The sequence below is a fragment of the Canis lupus genome, chromosome 20 (genome assembly GCF_003254725.2).
Source record: "Canis lupus dingo isolate Sandy chromosome 20, ASM325472v2, whole genome shotgun sequence".
Taxonomy (NCBI): Eukaryota; Metazoa; Chordata; class Mammalia; order Carnivora; family Canidae; genus Canis; species Canis lupus.
In genome coordinates, this window is record NC_064262.1 from 42,310,365 (window position 1) to 42,325,812 (window position 15,448).

The 15,448-nt window shown below is 61.1% G+C and overlaps 2 protein-coding genes across 7 annotated transcripts; one reads left to right on the plus strand and one right to left on the minus strand.

The window, feature by feature from the left end:
* Positions 1–24: 24 nt before the first annotated feature.
* Positions 25–5,252, plus strand: LOC112666838 (probable threonine protease PRSS50; the record flags this gene model as incomplete). The annotated part of the gene is made up of 6 exons (XM_049098210.1): positions 25–253; positions 352–654; positions 1,834–1,996; positions 2,988–3,271; positions 4,381–4,547; positions 4,896–5,252. Coding segments are annotated over 6 exons (1,377 nt in total), but the record flags the coding sequence as incomplete, so codon positions are not given.
* Positions 5,253–6,342: 1,090 nt separating this feature from the next.
* TMIE (transmembrane inner ear) lies at positions 6,343–15,389 on the minus strand. Of its 6 annotated transcripts, none has more exons than XM_049097941.1 (5): positions 15,257–15,272; positions 13,256–13,469; positions 11,498–11,615; positions 7,984–8,133; positions 6,343–7,655 (listed from the first exon to the last, which is right to left on the minus strand). In XM_049097941.1, the coding sequence occupies exons 3-5, from the start codon at positions 11,547–11,549 to the stop codon at positions 7,555–7,557; spliced, it is 303 nt and encodes a 100-aa protein (XP_048953898.1). In that variant the 5' UTR covers positions 11,550–11,615; positions 13,256–13,469; positions 15,257–15,272; the 3' UTR covers positions 6,343–7,554. The 6 variants fall into 6 exon arrangements, with proteins under 6 accessions (XP_048953898.1, XP_035559518.2, XP_035559519.2 ...); XM_035703625.2 differs by lacking the exon at positions 15,257–15,272 and adding an exon at positions 14,679–14,838 and having other exon boundaries at positions 13,256–13,543; XM_035703626.2 differs by lacking the exon at positions 13,256–13,469 and having other exon boundaries at positions 15,257–15,389.
* Between the last annotated feature and the right edge of the window lie 59 nt (positions 15,390–15,448).

The window sequence follows — 15,448 nt, forward strand, 5'->3', positions numbered from 1 at the left end:
GGGCGCCCGCGCGGGCCCGGGGCAGGAGCGCGCTCGTCCCCGCACAGCGGACGCCGGCGCGGGCGGCAGAAGGGGGCGCCGTCGCGAGAGGAGCTCCCCGCGCGCTCGCTGCCACCCCCACCCCCGGATGGAGCCTGCGTGCAGGACGCGCGCCCGCGGGCAGGGCCGCCAGGGCCCCGGGGCGTCCGCCCTTCCGCTGCTGCTGCTGCTGCTGCTGTGCTGCTGCCGCCACCGCTGCCGCCGAGGCCCGCGGGTGAGCCCCCCTCCCCCGCCCCTCCCCGCCCGCAGTCCCCCGGGGCCTCCACTGACCCGTCCCGGCCTCGTCCGACTCCGCTGTGCGTCCTTCCGCAGGCTGCGTGGCTGGCCCGGCGCCAGGGACACCGCCCGAGCCCGCTTCCGACGACCCTGGCGTCCCCTGTGACCCCGGGGCCACCTGCCCCTCAGGCGGGCCTCGCCTCCCCCGCCAGGCCCCCACCGACCCGGACCCGCCGCAGCTCTCGACCTCCCGGGCCTCGCCGGCCTCGCCGACCTCCCCGGCCTCGCCGACCTCCCCGGCCTCGCCGGCCTCCCCGGCCTCCCCGGCCTCCCCGACCTCCCCGGCCTCCCCGGCCTCCCCGGCCCCGACCGCGACTGTTACTGAAGAGGTATTCCCCAGTGAGTACCGTGGCCTCGCCGGGGAGGAGGGTGCGGGGCGGAGGAAGGGGCAGGCAGGAGGGAGAAGAGAGTCCCTTTTGCAAAGGTTTTTACGGAGCATCTCCTGTGGGCCCGCCTGGTGAGGGCCCGCCTGGTGAGGGCCCGCCTGGTGAGGTCGGAAGCAACGGGAGTCCGAGGGGCCTGGGGTGGGCTGCGTGTTTCCGCCTCCCTCAGCCGACCCAGGAGGCTCCCAGCCAGGGATTTAGGGGATCTCCGCACAGCTTCCTGGAAGCCTTCCCGTGGCTCTGGGGGTCGCACCCATAGGCCACCGTCTTTCCAGCAGTGGCTTTTCCAGCATGTTGAGCGAGGATCCACAGAATTACTTCCTATCCTGGAACTCCGAGCCCCTGACCTAGCGCGTGCAGACGTCCCCCTCTGTTAGGCTGGACACACACGGGTGCCAGCCCATGCACGCTGATCTCACAACCCACTAACTGCCCAGAAAACACCAGGGCTGGGCTCCTGTGAGATTGGATGCGTGCATCTTCAGGGTGAGAACTTTTCCAGAGTGGCTGTACCCACCAACATCCCCCCCACCCAAACCAGCAGTGAGCAAGCTGGAGCGGTAACCCTCACCAACACTTGGTGTCGGGTGGGTGAATTTTGCCTGGCAGGTGGTGTGGAGCAGAGCCTCAGTGTGCTGCAAGTCTACACTTCCCGGAGGACCAGCTTCTGTGTTGGCGCGGCGGGGGTGTCGTCCTGGGGGTGTGTCTGTTCATGCCCCTGGCCCACTCTCCTTTTGGGTCGTGTCAGTGAATCACAGGAGGGCTCCCAGAGGAGGCAGAGGGGACTGCCTGGGCCGAAGTAGAAAGGGCCAGATGGAAACGGGGATGAGTTTCTGAAGGATCTGGCCAGAGCTCGCGGGGCCAAGGCTGCACCAGGCTGGTGACTGGAAACCTCTGGGGCTCATGCTTTGGGAGCAGAGAGAGTGCTCCCTGGGGGACACTGAGGCCCTTTGGAGGCTGCAGACTGCAGTCCTCATGTGGAAAAAGAGAAATCCAGTGGGAAAAGAGAATCACTGCCTGAGTGTGGCCCACAGCTGGAGAGGCAGGAGGTGGGGCTGAGGGGAGGCAAGGGATGGTGCCTTGGGATGGGGCTGCGGGGTCCCATGCTGCATCAAGCTCTCACCTTCCTCCTCAGCCTGTGGCTCCTCCCAGGAGCAGGACCCCACCCTCAGGGACCCGGAGTCCATGGCTCGGCGGTGGCCATGGATGGTCAGTGTGCAGGCCAATGGCACACATATCTGCGCAGGGACCCTCATTGCCTCTCAGTGGGTGCTGACTGTGGCCCACTGCCTGATCCAGTGAGTCGGGGCCTAGGTGGGTGGGTGGAAAGGTCGCAGGTCCTTCAGCAGCTGCTGTGCCCTCTGCACTTCCCCGAGATCCTGGCCCCCGCCTCACTCCTGCTCTCAGCAAGGGGAGGCTGAGTCCCAAAGATTCCTTGTCCGAGGATGGGTGGGGGGGGGGGTGTGCTGCTCCCCTCACCTGGCTCCCCAATCCTTCACAGTCATGCCACAGATAAGCGACGGGGGCTTGGAAGCCCCTGGCCAGGGCCTCCTTTCTGTTGCTAGCCAGAAAGGAGGTCCTAATTCTTTCATTCCACACCCTTTGCTTCTGTTACTCATTCCTGCCTCCGCGTGACCCATAGCCTTTGACACTCCCTTGAAGCCGGGCCCTGGCCTGGGCCCTGGGGGCAGAGAGGGGACACATAACTCCTCTTGGGTTGCTGGGGAAGGCAGATGAGAAGACAGGTGTTCACAGGGGAGTCTAGGCAATGTGGGGCCGAGAGAGGGCATGCCCATCTTTGGGAGCCAGAGCAGCGGCCTGAGGGCAACATCTGTGCTGCCTGGAAGAGCCTGCTCCAAGTCTAAGCGCCGACCTGGACACTTGAGGGCCATATTGGGAAAGGAGGCTGGAGGGCTGATTGATGGTGCCAGGCCTCTGTCACTTCCAGGGCGCAGCTCGGGGTGCCAGACAGAGTCCAGAGTTTGGAACCAGAGAACACTGGATCCATGTCCCAGCTCTGCCACTTGCTGGCTGTGTAGCCTTGGAGCTGATTGCTAGGCTTCTCTGAGCCTCAGTTTTCATCTCCATGAAGTACAGGGTTGCTGTAGAGGCTGGGCCACATAGTGTGTGAGCAGGGCCCTGTTCACATCTGTTGTGAGAGGGCTGGGGGTTAGGGGGCTTGAAGCAGGTGGGTGGTCTGCCTGTATTTGCTCCGAGTGTGACAATGGAGTGGAGGCATGGGGTGCGGTGCCTGGAGCTGATGACAGACCCCCCTCGTGTTTCCCCTAGGCATGATTTTACCTATTCAGTGCGGGTGGGGAGTCCAAGGATTGATGAGGTGTCTCAGACGACATCTGACATCCCGGTATACCAGGTCATCTTAAACAAAGAGTACCGGTCCCATCAGTACTGGTCCTGGGTGGGCCGGGCCAACGACATTGGCCTCCTCAAGCTCGCATGGGCAGTCACGTACAACAAGTACGTCTGGCCCATCTGCCTGCCTGGCTTGGACTTTGAGGTGAAGGACGGCTCCTTCTGCACTGTGACAGGCTGGGGACTCCCCAGGGTTAACGGTGAGTCCAGGCTTCCCCAGACTGGATGGGGAGGTGGGGTGAGAGAGGACCCAGGTGCAGGCTGGGTTCTCCCATGGACAGATGTTTCTGAGACACCTTCCTGTCGCAGTCTCCTCATCTTCCCCTTAGGGGTCTTGGCAGTGAGTGCATCATGGCCATTCAGGCCTTAGGTGTTCCAGATTGCCCATGAACCCTCAGCCCCAGGCCAGGACTTCCTGGAAGGCAGAGGGGCACAGAGTAATAACTCACTGTCTGTGTGCAATCCCAGGACGTCCAGGACTTGAAGCAGAACATCTGGAAGTGAGAGGAGCTGTAAAAAGTTCCCCCAAAGATCCCACATGGTTGGCTAGGGGCAATGTGCACCCTTAGAGTTTGAAAGTCACTGAGTCCACACGTGGCTTCCCTCTGCCCCCAGTGGACCTCACTTGATCCCTTTATCATCACAAGGGATGGAGCAAGGCCCAGAGAGTGGGAGTATCGTCCGGCCCATCCAGGGGGCATTTCCTTATGAGTGTTAGGAATGCCCAGTGCATTCAGGGAGCCCCTGTTTTTCATAAGAGAGGTGCTCTTCCCTATGGCTTCAGGGAGCCAGCTTGCCTAAAAAATTGGTGGCTCCAGCTTCGGGGTGAGGTTGGCTGTCTCTCCTGCCATAGCCTATCTGGGGAATGGCTGAGGATGGTTGGAAGTCTGTCTGTCCCCGAGGGGCTCTGGCTAGAGACAGAGTCATACTGGTGAGAGGGAGGAGGAGACAGGACAAGGGAGGGAGGGAGGGGAGGACACAGTTCCTGGGGCCCAGAGAGGGGGGTCCAGGCTAGCTAGGGTGGAAGAGGCCTTTGGGGAAGACTTGAGTAAAGGAGGGATTTGGACCTGTGAGGGGCTGGGCAGGCCTTCGAGATGGAGACAGAAGGCAAGCCTCTAAAGTAGGAACAGACCCTGTGGATGGGTCTCTATAGGGCTGAGGTCAGGCTGGGCATCCTACTTCAAAATCTCTAGGAGCGGCTCATCAGAGGCTGGAGGAGTGGGCCCGGGGCAGAGGACAGCCACCAGGCGGGTAGCAGCGGGCGGCAGCGATAGGCGCCAAGCCTGAACTGTGAGGGCCTGTCCCACAGGCATATGGCCCCAGTTCCAGACCATTCAGGAGAAGGGGGTCACCATCCTGAACAGCAAGGCGTGTGACAAGATATACCACAAGATCTCCAAAGTCCCCAAAATGGTTCGGATCGTGGACTCCAAGATGGTCTGTGCAGAGGACTTTGACAGGGAGCAGTTTTGCTACGTGAGCACCTCTCTCCTTGCCCTCTCACCTCCAGGGGCCCTGGCCAGGAGTGGTGTCGGGGTGCAGGGTGGCCAGGCTCAAAGGGGAGGGATGGGAGACCAGAGGGAGAGATGGGAGATGAAGGTTGGAGAGGAGGAAGAAGTGGGATGGAGAACCCCTCTGAGGGAGGTCTCCTGGGTCTGGACCTCTAGGGCACCTGTCAGCTATGTGACCCCCTGGGTGGGTGGGGTGGGGGCTGTGGGAGAGATGTGGTGTGAGGTCACTGTGCTTGTCCTAGAGCTGGGGCGTATCTCCCTCTGGCCACACCTAGCCCCCCTGATCCTCCTTGTTTCCCGCCTCTCCCCACAGGAGATAAGTGGTGAGCCCTTGGCCTGTTCTGTGGACACCATGTGGTACCTGGTGGGCCTGGTGAGCTGGGGCCCTGGCTGCTCGAAGAGTGAGGCCCCACCCATCTACCTGCAGGTCACCTCCTACCAGCGCTGGATCTGGGAACGTGTCAGTGGGCAGGACCTTCCCGCCCCATCCAGGGCCCTGCTCCTGGTGCTATCACTGCCCCTTGGCCTGCTCTCGGCCCTCTGACACCCTCATGGTGTCCCTGGGGTTGCTGTCCTCACCCTCTGTGCTCAGGATCCTGCAGGTGTTGCTCCCCTGGCCCCACAGGGCAGGGCAGATGTGAAGTGCTTCATTAAACGCTTCTCTTCCCCAGCTGCTTCCTTCCTGGGCCTGCTTGAGCTGGAGGTGATGAGCGAGCCAGATGGGGGTGCAAGGGGGGACTCCAGATCATCTCTACTGGAAAGTGCAGAGCCTCCAGTCCACCTCCACCTGCAGTCTATAGGGATGATCCTGGGGTCTAGAACGTAGCATCCAGGCTGAAGCTGAGCTGCCAGGACAGTGAGGCCAGGGAGGTGAGTGTGTTTTCTGTGATACTTTAGTGGGAATCAGGCTCTCCTCCATGTTGGTCTGTCCCCTGGCCAGGAGCTGGAACCACCCTGTCATTGCCCCGAAGCACTGTAGTGAACTTTGACCTTCCGCCTGCCTAGAGCCTGGGGCAGGTGCCCACTGGCATCAGACATCATCCATCAGCAGCGGAGCCTGTCCCTAGAAGACTAGTAGAGGCCACAGGTCAGAGGCTAGTGAGCAGCTGGCAGGGCAGATGCAGCCCAGGCCGAGACTCCCCCCAGGCTTTACCAGCTGCTTCTCAGTGTGACTTCCAGTGGCCTCTGCCCCTCTGGGCTTCTGCTGCCAGAGCCACACAGGAGGGCTCCGGCCTGTATGAGTAGTGTGACTTTTGCCACGACCTGAACTTTCTGCACAAGAAGCCCACAAGCTGGACTGTGAGGGCTGAGTCAGGGCTCCTTCCTGGCAGTGTGAGCGCTCAGAGCCCACAGCAGGGCCTCTGCAATTTCTCTGGCCCCTCACCTGCTCCATGGCCAATGTCTGCCTGGATCCCTCTCTTTGTAGAATAGTGATCCAGCTCCAGGTCGGGATCCAGATTTGACTCCTCTTGAGTCCCCAGCAGTGTGCTCAGACCATGGAAGGCAAAGTGGCGTGGTGGGGCCAGGAGTAGAGAGAGGGTGGCTTCCTCCCCTGGTCTCCACACCCAAGCTGGCTGCAGCTGCCCCTCTGCCCCTTGGCCACCACTTCTCCCTCTGGCTCATCCTAATTCAGGCTGGGAGAAAAGTCGGAATTGGGGGGAGCTGCAGCTTGGCCTGTGCCACCTCTCACTGCTGTGTCACCCTCCACACGTATGATCTGGGGACAGGGCATCCCACAGGGTCATCTCAGGTCACTCAGGTACGAGAAGGCACTCAGCTTTATTTATACAAATCTCTGCAGGCTGCCAAGGCAGAGGCAGCGTGAGATTTTCCAGCAGCTCCCCCCGCCCCCACCCGGGCTCAGGAAACTCTGGTGTCTCCTTAGTTTCCAGGCCCAGATCTGAGTACTATCTTGAAATCCCTCTGCATGGCCCCTCCCCGAAGATTCAGTCTTTGGGTGGTGGTTGGGCCTTTACCCTCTGGTCAGTAGTGATTCTCTGAGGCGCTGTAGTTGAGACAGTAGAAGAGGAAGCTGTGTGCTGTTCTGCTTAACAGGCAGAAGGCTGGTTGCTGCCTCAGCCCCTGACTGCCCTCTGCGGTGGTCCCCTAGGGCCCCGACAACCCCCACCACCTCAAAGGGACCTCTGGCACAGATCAGTGCTTCCCTTGGCTTCTTCAGGATTCCCTGGTCCCCCAAGATGGGACCCAGCTACCAGCCTTCTTCCCTTCTCCCTTTGGCCCGTTGGCCTCAGCCTTCTGCATCCCTGACTGATCCCCTACAGCCCCAGCCCTGAACCCCCAGGCCTCACGCTTGGCCTACAGACAACCTCAGCGCCAGTGCAGTGCAGCTGCCCATGGTACATGGGCACATGGTATCTGCTGGGCTGAAGTTCCCCTGCCTCTGGGCAGCTCTAGTCACTGCCCCGGCCAGGACCCCTGCTGGGCCTGGAGTGGTTCCCTGGCCACTAGGGCTGCTATCTAGAGAAGTCGGAGAGCCTCGTGCTGCCACAGCTTCCCCTAGCCACAGCTTCCTCACGGCCAGCCCGGGTGTGGCCTCACACTCTAGCCCATCCAGTTCAGCCATCTCCTCCCAAGAGAGCCCATTTCCCATCACCCCCGTAGAGCCACTGCTGTTCCCCGCAGAAGGGACAGAGGCGCGTCTGGGTGGATGTGAAGCCACTCTGGATCTGCAGGGGGAGCAGTGGCCCAAGACCACCTTTGCTGAGCGGCCATGTGGCTGAGGCGAAAGGAGCGGAGTCCAGGCTTGAAGGCAGGACACCAGGTGCAGTCCTGTCCCTGCCCCTGATGGGCCATACGGATGGGGCTGCAGCAGCCTCCTCGGAGCCAAGAAGAGGGTGTTCTGTAACCTCTGTGGTCCATGGATGACCTTGGAGTCCAAGATGCCTGGACCCCTGCCAGGACTTGAGCACCAGGGCCAGCCAGCTCCAGTTGCCACCTCTAAGAAGTCCTCCTCATTTCTCCCCTTTCTTCTTCTTGGCCTCATTCTTCTCACCCTCCTCTACCTTGATGGCCACTGTATCCACACTGTCCTTCTTTTTCTTCTTTTTATCCTCTGTAGGGTAAAGGAGAGGTGGGTAGTAGGGGTGAGGCAGGGTCCTAGGGCCCAGATCAGATCCTCCCGCCTCCAGCCCTTCGTTGCTTCCTTCCAAGCCTCTCCTACCTGCAGAAGAGCTCCTTGCATTACCTGCCTCACACTGGGGCCCATTTCTGGGCTCTGGTCTCCAGGGACAGGGCTGACTCCCCATCCTGAATTTAATGCAGGCAGAGGGGAGGCGCAGGGCCACCCTTGGTCAGCGGAACTGAGGAGCTAACTGGCTGGCCCAGCTGAGACAGGTGGTGGCAGGGGGTGCGAGGGGTGCTGGGGCTCCTGGTTCACTCACCTCCGGGGATCTCTGTGAGCTCGTTGAGGGGTGGCACCGTCTCCAGCTTGTCCGTGTACATCTTGGCGGCCTTCCGCTGCAGGTACCGGGCTTCAATCTCCTTCCGGGTCCGTGGCACGCGGCAGTTGAAGACACAGCACAGGGTGATAACTGTAGGGGGGACGGGGTGGGCTTGGCCGAGGCTGGAGCTCAGACACCCACCCCAGGGATGGGACCCAGATCTCAGACCTGTCCTCACCTACCCACGGGTGCCTCACCCAGGAGATGCTGGCTGAAGGCTCAAGACCCCTGTGGGCTCTGGGATTTCCGAGCCCTCTCTCCTAAGCCGGGCCGACCTCAGGCAGTCGCACCAGGGGCCACTCTCAGAAGGGCCTTGCACTTGGCTTAATGCTCTGCTGTCACTGTTCCTAACGGTTTCTGACCAAGGGGTCTCACACTTTCATTCTGCACAGGCCACCAGGTCATGTCATTGGTCTGGCTTTCTGGCTAGACCGAGGCCCCTGGAGGGCAGGGCAGAGGCCTGCATGGTGACGGTGACAGTGACAGTGACTCAAGCTCCAGCCGCCCCAAGGCTGTCCTGTGTTCCCACCCAGGGCTCCTGGAGCTTCCTCCTTCTTCCTCCCCAAGCTCCTGAGAGGAGCTCAGACAGTGGAGGACATGCCAGTGTCCTCCTCATCCTCCCTGAGGACAAGCCTGGGCTTCTCCTGGCTGCGAGAGCCCACCAGCGGGCACAGACCCTGCCCTGGGGCGTTCACCTCAGACAGTTATTCCAGGGCGGTTTTCCGGCTGAGGGCAGCTGTGCCCACGCGAGCTGGGCCAGAGAACGGAGCTGCCCTGTCTAGTGACAGGCAGGGTAGGACAGGGCTGCCAGGACCCGGCTGGACTGAGTTTATTTTTCTAAGGCCCCACAGTCTGACCACCTTGGCCCCAGCCTCAGGGGAGGGGACGGGGCTGCTTCCTATTATAAATCAGATGACAAGACATAACTTCCTGGCAGACTTCTGGGGGCATGAGGGCCAAACAGGACAAGCCAGGCCTATTTTAGGGAAGATGGATCAGGCCAGTGTAGCCGGGGCTGGAGCACTCTTTGGGGTCAGTTTGTGTAACCCCTTCAGCCAAATCTTGTGGCCGCACTAAGTCTTGCCCAGATTCACAGAATGAAAAAAAAAAAAGAATGTATGAATGCATGAATACATAAGACGATCTCAAAGCCTTTGCTCCTGAGGATGGAATGGGACTCCCCAAGGGATGGGTGGGAGTGGCTGACAGCATCCAGGACCTCTGGGGGGCTGCACGAGATCCCAGGGGTAGGTCTGACTCTGCACTGCTGTGAGGGGTAAATGACGAGCTGTTCTTCAAAGAGCCGGGTTCTGGCCTCCTCAGGCCCCTGTGTGTAGGTCTGTGGCCCCGACCCTGCTGGCTTGGGCCGCCTCTCCCAGCCACCCGCCAGGCACGTCCTCGCGCCGCGCCGTGCTTACTCAGGCTCTCCACAAAGGCTGGTCCCAGGCACTGCGAGGCCGAGGCCGGCGGGGCTTCGAAGGGAGCTCAGCTATTGGCACCTAGGAGCAGGGTTCAGACACCGCCCCTCACTCCAGGCCTGCCCCACCCAGCCTGGCTGGTCACTTCTCTTCAAAGAAGGAAGAAAAAACAAAAACAAAAACGATGTGTCTTGGATGGAGTTCCAGGGCCCGGACAGGGAGCTGGAATGTGAGTCCCCAGGCTGGAGGGACCTCTAGAGGCACCCCCTTCGAACCCCCAGACCCTCCACACAAGGTCCTGGGGTGATACGCCACTGACAGTGGCACCACCTTGGCCCAGGCACACTGGGAAGCAGGAAAGAGGCTTCCTCCCCAGGACGTGGGGCTGTACCGTCCCTACTCCCTAGGGCTCTGCACGGAAGGCAGCGAGTGGCGACCAGCTGCACAGAGGGCTTTGGGACTCTCAGTCTTTAGTAGGGAATCGAATTGAGGAGTGCGAGCTGGTCTTTTTCTTCATGTTCAAACTCCTCTTTGGGTCCAAGCTAACTTTGTGTGGCCCTGGGCACCTCCACCATCCGGGGCTGAGCAGAGCCTGCAGAGGCCATTCTGTGTTTAGAGGCCCCTCCGTGCCCTCACTCCTGCTCCCTGGAGTTCCCCAGAGAGGCTTCCTGGCCCTGCACCCTACTCTGTTCCTTATAGGCAGATGCTTCCCTGAACCCTGCCTTTTGGTGACGGGATGGGAGGTGGAGGGCATGGTTTCCTCTCTGGACACCTGGAGTGGGGCGGCAGGCACGACCAGCTGGCTATAGGGCCTCCACTGAGAAGCCTGATGGGTTCTTGTCCTGGCTAGGAATGAAATGCAGCCTCTTGCTCAGATCCTGCTCCTACCCCAGCCATGAAGATACGGTGATGGTGGGATGTGCGTATTTTCCCACAACAAGGGCCTTTCTGGTGCCAGGAGAAGCACATGTAAATCAGATGTCCTTGTCTCCCTTGGAGTCCTTACATCTGGGTGGGCCCTCTGCTGGGGCACTGCCCTCCAGGGGACCTCATCCTGGGACAGCTCCAGCTAGCACTTAAATGCCATTTTGGCTCCCCTGACCTGGGATGCACTCCGTGAGAGTCCTGTAGGGGTTCCTGGAGACCTTGCGTGGAAGCCGTTGCCTCCTACCTCTGCCTACACCATCCCCTCTGCCTGGAATGCTTCTCCAGCTGCCTACCTGGCAAAACTGCACAAGACCTCCCGACGAGCTGCAGCTAAGAGGACCCTTAGCTCTGTGAAGCCTGTGCAGGGGAGTGGGTTTTCTTTGCTGCCTTGCCTGCCTCTGCCCCGATCCTTTGGTGGGTGAGAGCTTGCACCAGACTCTACGTTGTACCCTGGCGGCCTCCCCCATCCACCGGCATCTCTCTGCCCCCTTTCCCCAACTCCCTTACTCTGGAAGGGCTGAAGAGAGCACGCCAGGCCCATTTCTGTTGTGAGTTTGCATCAAGCAACACCCAGTCCCAGGAGAGGAAGGGGGCTCCTGCTTTTAATCGAGGTGGGTGTGAGTCATTCCAGGGGAACGGGATTTGACAAGGCACAGTTTGCAGCCTGGGAGCCACATCTGCCGGGCGTCTGGGGAGCCTCTACGCTGAGCTGTGGCCAAGGATGGCCTTGCTGGGGCCTCTGGGTGTGGGCCCTTTAAGCTGGCCAAGCTGCAGGAAAAGCATCAGGAGGCCAGCGATAGGGAAAAATGACACGTCCTCATCCTGGTTCAGTGGAGTCCCCTGTAATTACCGTAATTGCCATGTGGCTGTGTCCCAGTTGGGCTGAATACTTCAGGTCACCACCAGCCTGTCAGCCCTCCACAGGAACTTTGTGTAGATCAGGAGGTGCCAGAAACCACAGCAGGCCTCCTGCGGGCGACTGGCCTGCTTGCAATGCCCGGAATTGCTGTTCTGAGCCCCTGGGGGTGGTTTGGGGGGGTAGGGGGGTGGTGCAGGGTGTTGCTGTGCTCCTGCCGGGTGTGGGGGGAGGGAAGGGAGCAGCTACTCACTGATGGACAGCACGAAGAGCGAGAAGATGCCCACCACGTGCCAGAGGCGCATGTCCCAGAACACCACCGTCTCCTTGGTCAGCGGGGGCGGCTTGGGCTTGGGCGGGGCCGTGCTGGGCTGCAGGTTGGGAGAGAGGGAAGTGAGCCAGGCAGCAGCCAGGGGCTGGGGCTGGGCAGAGAGAGGCCCAGGTTTGAGGGAGGACTCAGCCCAAGTGTTCCAGAATCTCCTAGAATCAAGTGTCGTAGACATTCACGGCCACCGCCCTGGACCTTGGCAAGTTCCAATTTAGAGCCACAAGAAGAAAGCAGAGCCCCAGAAACATGGAACCAGGGACCTGGGGTACAAGGGTGCCTGGGGATAGTTGGGGACACCAAGGCCTGGAGGGCCAAAGGTGGATGGCTTGTCCCACTCAGGTTTAAGTCCCTGCTGGGCAGCCTGCTCGTCTCTCCTCATCTTCCAGTCCTGGGCCCCACAGGCAGATGGGGTCTCAGGACCAAGGCCAGAGACAAGGCGACGCCTGTGCTGTCCTGGGGGACTTTGCTCCCAAGCATCCTCCGTGTGTGTGGGGTGTGTGTGTGGAGCCGGACTCAGGGCCCGTGGCTCTGCTGCCTGGCCAGGACTCGCACCCGGTGACCTCAACTGTTGCCCATCCTGCCAGAGTCACCTCTTCTGACCAGAGGCTAGGCCAGAGTCCTCCCAGGACAGGACTGGGTAATTAGTCTGCAATGCGACAGCGGCACCTAGAGGCCAAAAGTTATACACACAGCCTGCCACCTCCCACCTGGGCAGGGAGATGCCACCTAGCCCTGGGAGTCTAGGGTAAATGGCCCTGGTGGGTCTGCGCAGGGCTGAGAGGGACATGACCCTATCTCTGTCACCAAGTTTGGCTGAGGGATGCGGTGGGGGAGGTTAGCGCTCAGAGGGAGAGAGGACCCCGGGGCATCCGTGGAATTGACTGTCTCCTGATTAACCGAATAAGGACAGACCTGGAGTCTCTTCTGATTTCTGGGAAAGAAAGGCAAGGCACAGCTCAACCACCTACCCAGTCTTTCTCCGGATCCACGAGCATGGGTTGGGCACCTACCACAAGTCAGGGGCTTCCTCATCGAAAGGACACCGCCCTGCAGCATGTGTTGGGGACACTCAGAGAGGACCAGCAACCCGTCCCAGGTAATCTGTGCGCTTGGGATTCGAACACGATTCCCCGGGTATTTTCTCTTAACCAGGGTAAACTGGGATGGGTGACTTCTTTCTTCTAGGTCTCAGTGTCTCCATCTGTAACTTGAGTGGGGTGGTGCCAGGGTTTTCTGGGAAGCTCTCTCTACCCAATCAGAGTGGGAAAATTGAGATACCCCTCCTCAGCATCATCCCAGGGGCCTGACACATGCCCCTTGATAGGGTCAGACACATGTATGTGGGGTCGAGGAACATGTGTGTGGGGTCAGGCACATCTGTGGGTTTGGGACACATGTGTGTGTGGGGCTGGGACACCTGTAGGGCTGGGCACATATTTGTGTGTACAGAGCACACTTGTGATTGGAGTACGTGTGTGGTCAGACCTAAGTCTGCAGAGTCAGGGCCAGGATCTGGGCAGTGGTGGGGCCCCCGATCCTAAGGCTCAGGATGTTTGGTCCGGCTGGGCTGTATGGCTGGAAGACTCCGAGGTCTCAGATTCTGAGCCTGGGCAGCTGAGAGCCCACTTCTGACACCTTCTTGTTCTAGCCCTGTTCTGAATGCAATTGATCTTACAATCTCACCCTGATAGGGATCTTGGATAGAGGGTAACAGTTAACAGTGGGGCATCTCTGTGGTCAGCAGTGCTGGGGGTCTGAACTCCAAAGCTCGGGAGCCCCAGCCTCTCAGATGGAGAAATGATGCCGGCTGCGGTGGGTGGTGCTGTGGACTCCAGCCCTTCCCTCTCTTTCTGGTGCTTCCCTGGATCCCCTGGGCTCAGCCAGGCCCTTGCTCAGGCTGTAGGCAGATGGCAGGCAGATGGACTCCAAATGCAATTTCCCTCGATAAGCAAGGAGATGTTCTCCTGGGGGCTGAAAAGAGTCCTTGGCTCAGAACTGACATGACCCCCACCCTCAGCCTTCTTTCGCACCCAGACCAGCTCAATTTCTACACCTGAGGCCTTGGGGCAGCCAATAAGGGGCCCAGGTACACTCCGTGGGGTTCCAGCCAGCCTGGCTCCCCTTACAGGGCCACTGGAGCTGACATCTGACTCCCGCCCAGCCTTGTGATCACACCCCCTGGTCAGCAGCAGGGACAGGCTAGAATCGGGGTTCAGGGCTCTGTCTTCATGTCCCTTGGACCCTCAGGTTCAGGGCTGTGTCCTCCGAGATCCTCAAGATAAGGCTCTGTCCTCCCTCTCCCGACCTGTTCCCTGGCACCTGTCTCCGAGGGCCTAGCTGTCTATTGTTCTTTTGTCTCTCTGCCCTCTTCTCTCTGCTCCTGCCTGCACAGGTCTCACCCCCCCACACACAGACCCCCCGCTCCTCCCTGGCCCTGCCTTTTGGGCCTTCTCCCTCTGCCTCATGCTCCAGATCTGGTCCGCCCCTTGGGGTCCCCTTTGCGGCTCAGCAGGAATGAGTTATGGAGGGCCAGGGAGGCTGCAATGGCCTCCACTCTTCCCCTCCCAGCCCTTTCTGGCCCCAGCCAAGCCCCTGGTCGACCACCCCAGCCACCCTCCTCACCTCTCTTGATGGGCTATCTGAGCAGCACCCCCAGCTCCCCCAGTTACGTGCCCTCTTCCAATTTATCCTCCTCCTTCCACCCCAGGACTCGTCCACAACTCTCCCCTTGCTCAGAGAGCTTTGCTGGCTCTCCATCATCACCAGGGCCAAGGAAGACCCCCAAGTCCCCGGGGTCTGCCCTGCCCACACTTCCCCTCCAGGGCCAAGTGCTTCTACGGGGAGTTGAACTCAACACACGGCTGCTCTATAAAGGGTCTCATCTTCCTGCCCCGGCACTCCAGATTCCCAAGGCTCCGTCTCCCCCATTAGGCAGGGGACCCCGCAGGATCTCTGGCGGCAGAAGCTTTTTCCTCCAGCGGACCCTGATACCAGGGACTAGATGTCCCCCATCAGACTAGAGGTCACTGACACCAAGGACTATGCCTTCCTGCCCCCTCCCTCGCTCCCCCCGCATTAGACCTAAGGCAAGACGGCAAAGCTGTACCCCCAGTCGGACTGGGAATCCTTGGGGTCAGGGTGAGTCTCCCAGAATCGATGTCCCTGAAATCAGGGGCCGTGCCCCCCGTCAGACCAGGGACCCTGAGATTGGGGGTCCGCACAGCCGGGAGCGCTCAACCGCCAGCCCCGGGCCGAAGGGCGTCCCCCAAGCCCCGGCCCCCCAGCGCCCCCCCGCCCCGCCCCGCCCCGCCCGCCCCGCCCGCCTCACCTCCACCAGCTGCGCGGCGACCCCCGCGAGGCAGAGCCCCAGCGCCGCGCCGCCCAGCGCCCAGGGGGGCCCCGCGCCCCGCCGCTGCCCAGCCATCTTCGCGGCCGCAGGTGGGGGCCCGCCAGCGCCGGGCGCGGCTGCCGGCTGCCGGGGTGACTGCCCGGAGAGCCGCGCAGGCCGCCAGCGGGCATCATTTATTCATCGTCGGTGTCTGGTTCCCGCCGCCCCCACCTCCCGGGGAGTCCGATCGCCCTCCCCTAACCCGACGGGGGCGGGGGGGGGGCGAGGGGTGGGAGCCGGGGCGAGGGAGGAGGGAGGACCCGCAGGGGGCAGGTCCCCGAACAGCCGGTTCCCACCTTCCCGGCCCCACTCGGGCCTCAGTTTCTCCATCTGGGGCAAGGGGAGGGGCTAGGATCTGCTGATCTAGGAGGCCCTTCCCAGTCTGACGTTCTGAATTTGAAAAACCCTACTGGACCCGGGCTGGTGGTGGTGGAGGAGGGGTGGAGGTGGGGGGAGGGGGGTTGGCAGGCAGGTCGCCATAGTGACAG

Excerpts from the sequence above, each read along its gene's own strand:
- TMIE (XM_025458291.3), bottom strand. The coding sequence starts at position 14,996 with ATGGCTGGGCAGCGGCGGGGCGCGGGGCCCCCCTGGGCGCTGGGCGGC. Across the intron at positions 8,134-11,497 it reads GCTCTTCGTGCTGTCCATCA|TTATCACCCTGTGCTGTGTC; the intron begins GTGAGTAGCTGC and ends TCCCCCCTACAG. Across the intron at positions 7,656-7,983 it reads GCTCACAGAGATCCCCGGAG|AGGATAAAAAGAAGAAAAAG; the intron begins GTGAGTGAACCA and ends TTTACCCTACAG.